General features: G+C 54.7%; 1 protein-coding gene across 1 annotated transcript; it reads left to right on the top strand.

Moving 5' to 3' along the window:
• Window positions 1-503: 503 nt before the first annotated feature.
• PDXP (pyridoxal phosphatase) lies at window positions 504-8,927 on the top strand. Its single transcript, XM_055251646.2, has 2 exons — window positions 504-1,391; window positions 7,549-8,927. Exons 1-2 carry the CDS (start codon window positions 599-601, stop codon window positions 7,863-7,865), a joined length of 1,110 nt encoding a protein of 369 aa, XP_055107621.2. The 5' UTR covers window positions 504-598; the 3' UTR covers window positions 7,866-8,927.
• The last annotated feature ends 1,280 nt before the right edge of the window (window positions 8,928-10,207 follow it).

Here is a 10,207-nt window from a genome sequence, read left to right as displayed (position 1 = left end):
CTGGAATTAAACCAACTAACCAACCAACCAAAAAATGCCCAATCCTCACCCAAAACAGTTACATGAGAATCTGTCCTGCTACACATCGGTGATTTTAAAAGCATTTGTCAAAAGACATTGAACTGTACATTTAAGATCTATGCATTTTACTATATGTAATGATAGCTGAAAATAAGTTCCCAGGGGACTCTAACGCAGTGTGAAGAATTACTGGTCTAGACCGAGGGCTCCAGCACCCAAGAAGACACCATGTGCCTCGTACTCCATCATACCCACACGTTTCTTGGGACTTCGCTCTGAACTGGAGGGTCCACGATTCAGAGGGCAATGAGATTTGACCCAAAGGCAGTTCATTTAGCATCTGTTTTTCTCCTAGCAACCAGCTCGCCTAAGTTTCTGATTGGCTGGAGGTCGCGGGGCCTTTCGCTTCGCGTTTTGTTTGTAGATTCTTATTGGTTAAGAAGAGCGTCAGTCTCCCACCCCGTAAGCGTGTAGTCGGCGTTGAAACTCGGCGACGACTGGTCCAGCAGAACCAGGGACGGGGAGAAGGATCAGGCTAGCTCTTCATTGGTCCCTTCCCTTCAGCGCGGAGGGACCAATGAATCCGCCCCTTTCTCCAAGTTCCGTTAGCTCGCGGCCTTGCTCCTCTCCGGGACTGTCGCCCCCATTGGCTGCAGGCCATGCCTTCGCCCCGCCCCCCGGTTCTTCCAGCGCGCCAATTGGCGGCTGCGGGGAACGTGCCAGGGCGAGCGCGCCGTTCCCGCGGAGAAAGCGCGACGCGGGAGGCCGGCGGCCAGCCGGCTGTATGGCGCGTTGCGAGAGGCTGCGCGGAGCGGCCCTGCGCGACGTGCTGGGCCGGGCGCAGGGGGTCCTGTTCGACTGTGACGGGGTGCTGTGGAACGGCGAGCGCGCCGTGCCGGGCGCCCCGGAGCTGCTGGAGCGGCTGGCGCGGGCCGGCAAGGCGGCTCTGTTTGTGAGCAACAACAGCCGGCGCGCGCGGCCCGAGTTGGCCCTGCGCTTCGCGCGCCTCGGCTTCGGGGGGCTGCGCGCCGAGCAGCTCTTCAGCTCCGCGCTGTGCGCCGCGCGCCTGCTGCGCCAGCGCCTGCCCGGGCCTCCAGACGCGCCGGGCGCCGTGTTCGTGCTGGGCGGCGAGGGGCTGCGCGCCGAGCTGCGCGCCGCGGGGCTGCGCCTGGCTGGGGACCCGGGCGACGACCCGAGCGCGGGGGACGGCGCGGCCCCGCGCGTGCGCGCGGTGCTCGTGGGCTACGACGAGCACTTCTCCTTCGCCAAGCTGAGGGAGGCGTGCGCGCACCTGCGCGACCCCGAGTGCCTGCTCGTGGCCACCGACCGTGACCCATGGCACCCGCTGAGCGACGGCAGCCGGACCCCTGGTGAGCGCGGGAATGGCGGGGAAACTGAGCTGGGGGCGACCTGCGCATTCGCCTCCACGCCTAAGGGTGAGGGGCGGGGAAGAGGCGTCTCCAGGTGGCAGGTGGGGAACAGGAGAGGGCGAGGGAGGCCCAAGGTGCTTTGGTGTGTGTGGGGGGTGATCCCTGTAGCCGCCATCCTGTGAGGGGCAGCAGTGTGGTCCCTGTTGGACAGAAGAGGAAACTGAGGCCCATTGTAACTCAGGGAGTTGGGCGGAATTCTGCACTACCCACCATCGGGGTGGGGTTGGAGAGGAAGCCTGGAAGGATTGTCCCCGTGTGAGGGTTGAAACACCATTTCCAGAGGCAGAATGTAGGCAGGTGTGTGGGGAGCAAAGGCGGTGGAGTTTGACCTCAGTTCCAGGTCCAGCTCCAGCTCCACAGCTGTGTAATCGTGTTCAGTTACATAACCTCCAAGCATCTCTGCCTGGATGAAAAATGGCAGTGTTCACCACGCCTGGTGACGGTGATCAGGGTGAGTGCCTGGCACATAGTAGGTGTTCAGATGATGTAAGTTGTAGCCAGAGTCCCCCATGTTACAGAGAACTTAATGAAACAGCTTGGTGTGTGTTTTTCTTTGGTTTCCAAATTACTCTGGAGATGGGAGTTATTGTCCCATTTCTCAGTTAAAGAGACCGAGGCAGCCGGATGCAGTGGCAACGGCCTGTAGTCTCAGCTACTCGAGAGGCTGAGGCGGGAGGATTGCTTGAGCCTAGGAAGTCAAGGCTGTACTGTGCTATCATTTCGTCTGTGAAAAGCCACTGTACTTCAGCATGGGCAACATAGTGAGACCTTATCTCTAAAAGAAGAGGAAAGAAACTGAGGCTAAGAGAAGGGAAGTGAGCTGCCCAAGAACAGATACAGTGAGCCCCTCCACCTCCTGTGTCCCCACACACCTGCCTCCATCGTGCCTCTGAGAATTGGTGTTTCAGCCCTCACACATAGGGACAGTCCTCCCAGGCTTCCCCTCCAACCCTCCAACCCCACCCCAATGATGGGTGGGGCAGAATTCTGCCAGCAACTCTCTGGCAGAGTGATAGAGCGTGGGAACCTGAATTTGGCCTTTGTGACACCGACCTCCGGGGCACTCTTCACTGCTGTCATCTTGCGAGTTCAGCCCTCCAGGGGAGGCAGAAGCAAAAGGAGGCCCCTTCATTGTTGAGGGTTCGAGTCTGACAAGAGCAGGTGGCAGCAGAGGCTAATTGGCAGTGGTCAGTGTATGTGGACAGGTAAATAGCCCAGTCAGTAGACTGGGGCCATGGACAAATCTCTGTCACTCCCTCTCTGTTGGCCACTGACCCAGACAGCCGTTGATATTAAATCCTGGGGGTACAGGATGGTATGGAGTGGAGAGAAGTAGACACAGGATTATGGTGGGGTGGTGAGCAGGGCCTAGTGCCAGGGGCATCTAGGAAGACTTCCTGGAGGAGGCATGATGCAGGGCAGTGATAATACACCAGGAGACGTAAACCCAGTGTTATGGCATGGCAGAGAGGGATTCCGTAGTCCTTGGCCTCTCCTGGCTGTGCTGCACACCTGCTTGGTATGTGGGCTCACCTCAGCCTCAGTTTCCCTATAAATCTGTGTCGAGGGCTGTCAGCGGCAGCAGCTCCTGCCTGCCTTAGGTTATGCTATGAAAAGTTTTTCCCAGGAGGCCTCAAGGCTCAGGTTAAGGCTGTGGGTTAAGAGGTTCCCCAGGGCTCAGGAAGGCTGGTTGTCAAGGAGCTAGGGAGAAACCAGGCACTGCCCACACCTGCCTTGCAGGCCTCTGTGGAATCCAGACCCCTTTGGTCTCTAGCCACCCGGCTGTGCCCACCCATCCTGTCACTCCCACAGCCTAGAGGGGGAGGCAGAGGCTTAACAAATACAGCACTGTGATCATGTTTGTGCACAACTTGATGCAGCTTTGAAACGGTGTGTTGTGGTGTGTGTGTGGTGTGGTGTGTGTGGTGTGGTGTGACAATATTAATAAAAGCCCCCATGATGCATATGTCTGAAATAATGCAAATATCTCACCCCCAATTCCTCCTCCCCCGCCCCAGGGACCTCCGAAATTGTGTGTTTATCTTGTCACCACATGACAGCCACTTGAGCTGACAGATAGAAAGGCCTGCTGTCTTAGGAATACGTCATCAGCATAACATGCAAAGCGGTGGATTACAGAGTGGAGGGGAGTGGAATGATGGTGGCCTGGGAGTGATGTTCCCAGATGCCCCTGCTAGGAGGCTCACTTCCCTGAGGTCAGGATCTTTGTAGTATTGACTGCTCTATCCCCTGTGTCTGGTATGTAGTTGGGCCTTAGTAAATATTAGCTGAATGAAGGAAGTGGGACACAGGGCCCAAAGGTGATCAGCTCCATCCTGGTGGGGAAGGACAGGGTTGGGGCCATTCTTGAGCTCAGAAGAACATTTTGGGATGACTCAGTGGAAGCCCTTTCTGTCCCAGAAGGAATCGCTCACCAATGGAGCACATGGCTTTTATTCTCTCTCATTTTCTTTAATTTTTTTTTTTTTTTTTTTTTTTTTGAGACAGAGTCTTGCTCTGTCACCCAGGCTGGAGTGCAGTGGCCTGATGTTGGCTCACTGCAACCTCTGCCTCCCAGGTTCAAGTGATTCTCCTGCCTCAGCCTCCCCAGTAGCTGGGATTACAGGCACCCACCACCACACCCAGCTAATTTTTATTCTCTAGCAAGTTCTTAAAACAGGCAGGTCATAAGATGTCAGATGGGGGGAGAACTCCCAGGGGTGTTGCCCTGGGCCAGCCTGAAAGCATGAGTTCTGGCCCACCTCGGCCTTGATCTTGTGACCCTGGGAAGTTTCTCTTCCTCATCTGGGGACAGCAGGGCTGAGGAATCTTGCTCTCCCCACCTGTTTTCCCCTTTGTTCCCCTTCCCCATCTTTGCCTTTGGCTTAACTGAGTGGAGTGTTGTCGGCTTTGGGAAGGGAGACAGGAGACCCAGAGCATTTGGGGTCAGACCAGTGGTGCACTGAGAAACATGGAATAGCAGGGAAAGCCATGATTATACCATGTACTGGCTTCTGTGGTGTAAATACTCCCAGTACAGCGGATCTTGAGCTGCCAACGTGAAGTCAGTCCCTGAACGTGGGGTCGGGAAGAGATGTGCAGTAGCACACACCTTCATACGGGATTTCCACCATCACAGGTATGGTGGAACCTCAAGAGCAAAAAGAGCAGAGGCTAGTGTGGTTGAATAACTAAGAAGTGATGAGTTTTGAGAACTTATTACCTTCGTTTTAAACATTATCATTTAGGCTGGGCACAGTGGCGCACGCCTGTAATCCCAGCACTTTGGGAGGCCGAGGCAGGTGGATCACTTGAGGTCAGGAGTTCGAGACCACCCTGGCCAACATGGAGAAACCCTGTCTTCACTAAAAATACAAAAAGTAGCTGGGTGTGGTGACACGCGCCTGTAATCCCAGCTACTTGGGAGGCTGAGGCAGGAGAATGGCTTGAACCCAGGAGGCAGAGGTTGCTGTGAGCTGACATCACTCCATTGCACTCCAGCCTGGGTGACAGAGTGAGACTCCATCTCTAAATAAATAAATAAATAAATAAAAGATTATCATGGGCCGAAGTGGCTCACGCCTGTAATCCCAGCACTTTGGGAGGCCGAGGCGAGCAGATCACGAGGTCAGGAGATCGAGACCATCCTGGCTAACACGGCGAAAACCCATCTCTACTAAAAAAATACAAAAAAAATTAGCTGGGCGTGGTGGCGGGTGCCTGTAGTCCCAGCTACTCGGGAGGCTGAGGCAGGAGAATGGAGTGAACCCGGGAGGTGGAGCTTGCAGTGAGCCGAGATGGTGCCACTGCACTTCAGCCTGGGCAACAGAGCAAGACTACGTCTCAAAAAAAAAAAAAAAATTATCATACAGTTGTTAGTTTGTAAGCTAACTTTTTTGAGACAGAGTCTCACTCTGTCACCCAGGCTGAAGTGCAGCAGCACGATCACAGCTCACTTTAACCTCAAACTCCTGGGCTCAGGCACTCTTCCTGCCTCAGCCTCCTGAGTAGCTGGGACTACAGGTATGTACCACCATACCCCACTATAATCCTGTGTCTACTTCTCTTCACTCAATACCATCCTGTACCCCCAAGATTTAATATCAATGGCCGTCCGGGTCAGTGGCCAGCAGAGAGGGAGTGACAGAGATCTGTCCACGCCCCCAGTCTACTCACTGGGCTGTTAACCTGTCCACACACACTGACCACTGCCAATTAGCCTCTGCTGCCACCTGCTCTTGTCTGACTCGAACCCTCCATGATGGAGGGGCCTCCTTTTGCTCCCGCCTCCCCTGCAGGGCCAAATTCGCAAGATGACAGCAGTGAAGAGTGCCCTGGACCGGATGTCGGTGTTACAAAGGCCAATAATTTTTTTATTTTTTGTAGAGACAGGGTTTCATGGTGCAGGCTGGGCCTTTTATTTATTTATTTATTTATTTATTTTAAATGCAGCTGTGCCTGGAATAAGTTGACTTTTTTTTTTTTTTGAGTCAGAGCCTTGCTCTGATGCCCAGACTGGAATGCTGCAGTGGCGCGATCTCAGCTCACTGCAGCCTCTGCCTCCCAGGCTTAAGTGATTCTCCTGCCCCGGCCTCCCGAATAGCTGGGATTATAGGCGTGCGCCACCGCGCCTGGCTAATTTTTGTGTTTTCAGTAGAGACGGGGTTTTACCATGTTGGCCAGCCTGGTCTTGAACTCCTGACCTCAGCTGATCCGCCTGCCTCAGATTCCCAAAGTCCTGGGATTACAGGCTTGAGCCACGGCGCCTAGCCAGCTTTTCTTTTTTTTAAAGTTTTTAAATATATATCTATATTTAAGTAGAGATGGGATCTCCCTATGTTGCCCAGGCTGGTCTTGAACTCCTGGGCTCAAGCAGTCCTCCCACCTGTGCTTCCCAAAGTGCTGGGATTACAGGCATGGGCCACTGTACCCAGCCATAAGTTGACTCTTAATAGTACCTTCCTTTAACAACCAGCTCATAAAATTCCTGCATAGGAAACAATCTGTACTCCCAGGTCAGAGCTGGGTTGGACCCACCCGAATGCAAATCCTTTTGCTGCCACTTACGAAGCTGTACAACCCCAGGCAAATTACTTAATGTCCCTGAGCCTTGGCATTCTCATCTGTAAAATGGGCTTCCATAAACACCCAGCACAGGCCAGGCGGTTTAGAATGTGCTTAGTAAATGGTGATTATCATCATTTGTTCAGGGACATTAGCATGAAGGCCAAATGTTCTGGCACAAAGACACGTCTGTGGGACAGGCACAGTGAACTTATTGTGTGAGGCAGGATGGTACTGGGCTGGAAGACAGGGCTGTCCTTTAGTTCTAAACAGTCCTCCTATTGTTGGACACTCGGGCGTGTTCCACAGTTTGGCTTATCAGTTACTGTAGCCACAGACGTCTTCCAGCCTGCAGCTTTTTGTCTCCAGCTGGAATTCTCTTCTTGTGATCACTTTCCCCGGGGAGGCAGACTGGGTCAGAGGTGCGAACATTTCTGTGCCCCGCTGTGTTCCAAAGGGGCTGTGCCAGTTTCTGACGCCAGCCACATGAATTCCTGCAGCAGTAACCACAACTGCTATCTGTTAAGTGCTGTTCCATTTACAAAGCACTTGCCCGCTGTGTTGCCCAGCGCCCCTTTGGAGGTAGGCGTTACTTGGATTCCGCTTTCGCAGGAGTCTGGAGAAACTCGGGGTGGTTGAGTGGTTTGTCCAAAGGCCCACAGCTGCCAGGGTGAAATCGCGAACCTCCGGCAGGACTGACCGAGCCAGGCCCTGTTCACCTGCAGTAGCTCCATGCATCCTCACAGTACCCACATGAGATAAGTGCCATAGACATCCCCATATTAGAGATGGGAAAACCAAGGCACAGAGAGGTTAGCTAGCCTGCCAAGAACGGTGGAGATGGAGTCCAGATACCGGCATCTGGTTGCCGTCTCTACCCTTAGCCACTACAGTAAGACTCGGAAGTGGGCTTTCTGGCTCGTGTCAGCAGCTGATTTGACCCTGGCACAATCCGTCTCCCTGGACTTCCAGTTTCAGAGCCTGACGCTGTCCCTGCCGCCCTCCTGCTGACTGCGTCTCCATCTCCCTACAGGCACTGGGAGCCTGGCCGCTGCGGTGGAGACGGCCTCGGGACGCCAGGCCCTGGTGGTGGGCAAGCCCAGCCCCTACATGTTCGAGTGCATCACGGAGAACTTCAGCATCGACCCCGCACGCACGCTTATGGTGGGTGACCGCCTGGAGACCGACATCCTTTTTGGTCATCGCTGCGGCATGACCACTGTGCTCACACTCACAGGAGTCTCCCGCCTAGAAGAGGCCCAGGCCTACCTAGCGGCCGGCCAGCATGACCTCGTGCCCCATTACTATGTGGAGAGCATTGCAGACTTGACAGAGGGGTTGGAGGACTGAGCCCACTGCCCCTGCAGCCACAGGCCCACCCCTCCCCACTCCCTGATCCTGTAGGCGGAGGCAATGGGTCACGAGCTGTGTTACGCACAACCGGCTCCTTGGCCCAGTTCTGCACCGGGGTGGGGCTGGGACCCGGGGAAGGTTTGAGGGCCCTTGCAACCCCCTCCCAGCAGTGGCTGGGCACTCTTTGCTGCCCCAGAAGCTGGTCCCCTATGGATTCATCTTGGCCCGACCCAGCTAGGTGGCCTTATTTCTTGCCCTGTCACCTTCCCTCCTTGAAATCTGGGCCCTGGTGCCCGCTGAAGATTTCCTCTATCCCTGAGCATTTAGTCTTCTCCCCCTTCCCTGGGGCTTCTAGAGCTCTCTCTGCCCCTCAGGTCCTGGCCCTTGGGTCCTTGTCAACCAGAGGTCTAGGGAACCACAACCCTTATTGTCCTGAGTGGACCAATCCAAAGGCTAAGTGATAGTGACTCCTCAATGTTGGGTCCTGTGGGGTACCAGTTTAGGTTTCTACGTAACTGACCCTTTCATGTCCTAGAGCCCAAGTGGACCAATCGGAAGCCTAAGTGACGATGACCCTCGTGTGTCCTAGGTCCCTGGGGGGACCCGTCCCGACCCCAAGTGATAGTGGCCCAGTGGTCTTTTAGATCCTCAGTAGAACAGTCCGGAAGCCTGAGAGACAGTGGCCTCTTGATAATCTGGGTCTCATGGGACCAGCCAGGGGTCCAGGTTTCAGTCAGTAAATAAGAGTGGTCCACGTCCTAAAGACACCCCTCCTCTACAAAGACTTGTGATGCTCTGGGGCTTCTGTGGCCAAGCCCCACCCTTTCCTGGTCATGGTACCCGTACAGTGTTGATGGCCACAGCTCGAAGGCGGGCTTTCGTGTCCTCCTGTGTGGTCAGTGTTTTCAGTACCACCTCTCTTCCGTGCCCACTCTCGGCTATTTACTTATTTATTTATTGTGTGCCAGTGATGGTGGGTGGGGGCTGGGCCTTCCCCGCCACCTCCACCCCTGTTGTGACCTGTCCTTCCGTACTTAATAAAGTGCGCGTGGGAGTGTTCCCCTGTGTTTGAGTCCATGTTTGGGGAGAGAGGAGGACCCCCTGCTGAAGCGTGCTCTCCCTGGAGCTGGCCCGCCACATTGTTCCCTGCATGAAATGACCCATTCCTGTTCCTGAGTGTCTTCTGTGTGTAGCGATTCTTTGAGTCAAGAGCGCTTTTTATGTCAGAGTCTTTATATACTGACTGATTTCAGTGCTTTGGGAAACCCGGCATGTTTGAATTACTCATTCCTATACAGCAGGAAACGGGATCAGAAATGTGATGTTAACTTACCAAGGGTGCACAGCTGGACGCTGTGCTTGCCTAATGCAGGATTTGAACGTGCATTGGCTGACTGTAGGAAGCTGTAGCCCCTCTCTGCAGACACTGAGAGGGAGACAGGAAGGTGGAGGATGAGGTCTCAACCTCAGGAAGCTCAGGGGAGATGCTCTTTGAGACATCCTCACCCCTGGGATGCTGCCAGTGACGGTCTGCCCTGCTGGCCCCGAGCTCCTCCAGTCAGAGGCTGTGTGTCTCCCTCGTTGCTGCGTCCCCGGGGCCTCATGCAGAGTAGGTGCCCAGCCATGAGCTAGCCGGGGTCCAGGGGCAGCCTGGAAAGGCCCAGAGAAGCTGCGAGCTACTTGGGGAGGTGCGGTGGCTGCTGCACAAGCTCAGCTTTGCTCTCCTCATTTGTGAAGTGACCTTGGGACTTCAGGGTCTGGGAAGTCCTCTCCAGTATGATTCTTGGGAAGAGGGGGTGCTTGGCAGAGCCCAGATGCTTCATGAAGTAGGAGCGAATGTAGTGCAGTTGTGGAGACTCGTGTTCATTTCAGACACTCAGTTCAGCCGGGCACGGTGGCTCACACCTGTAATCCCAGCACTTTGGGAGGCCAAGGCGGGTGGATCACAAGGTCAGGAGTTCAAGACCACCCTGGCCAAGGTGGTGAAACCCCGTCTCTACTAAAAATACAAAAATTAGCTGGCCATGGTGGCAGACGCCTGTAATCCTAGGTACTCAGGAGGCTGAGGCAGATAATTGCTTGATCCCAGGAGGCAGAGTTGGCAGTGAGCTGAGATTGCACCACTGCACTCCAACCTGAGCGACACAGACTCCGTCTCAAAAAACAAAACAAACAAAAATAGGCCAGGCACAGTGGCTCACGCCTGTAATCCCAACACTTCAGGAGCCCAACGCAGGCGGATCACGAGTTCAGGAGTTCAAGACCAGCCTGGCCAACATGGTGAAACTCCATCTCTACTGAAAATACAAAAATTAGGCCGGGCTCAGTGGCTCACACCT

This window comes from Symphalangus syndactylus, chromosome 18 (assembly GCF_028878055.3).
Source record: "Symphalangus syndactylus isolate Jambi chromosome 18, NHGRI_mSymSyn1-v2.1_pri, whole genome shotgun sequence".
Lineage (NCBI taxonomy): Eukaryota > Metazoa > Chordata > Mammalia > Primates > Hylobatidae > Symphalangus > Symphalangus syndactylus.
The sequence above is the reverse complement of the archived record's forward strand: the minus strand, read 5'-3'. Positions and strand labels throughout refer to the sequence as shown.

Coding starts and splice junctions, on each gene's coding strand:
- PDXP (XM_055251646.2), top strand. CDS start 599: ATGAATCCGCCCCTTTCTCCAAGTTCCGTTAGCTCGCGGCCTTGCTCC. Junction 1,392..7,548: donor CGACGGCAGCCGGACCCCTG/GTGAGCGCGGGA, acceptor ATCTCCCTACAG/GCACTGGGAGCCTGGCCGCT.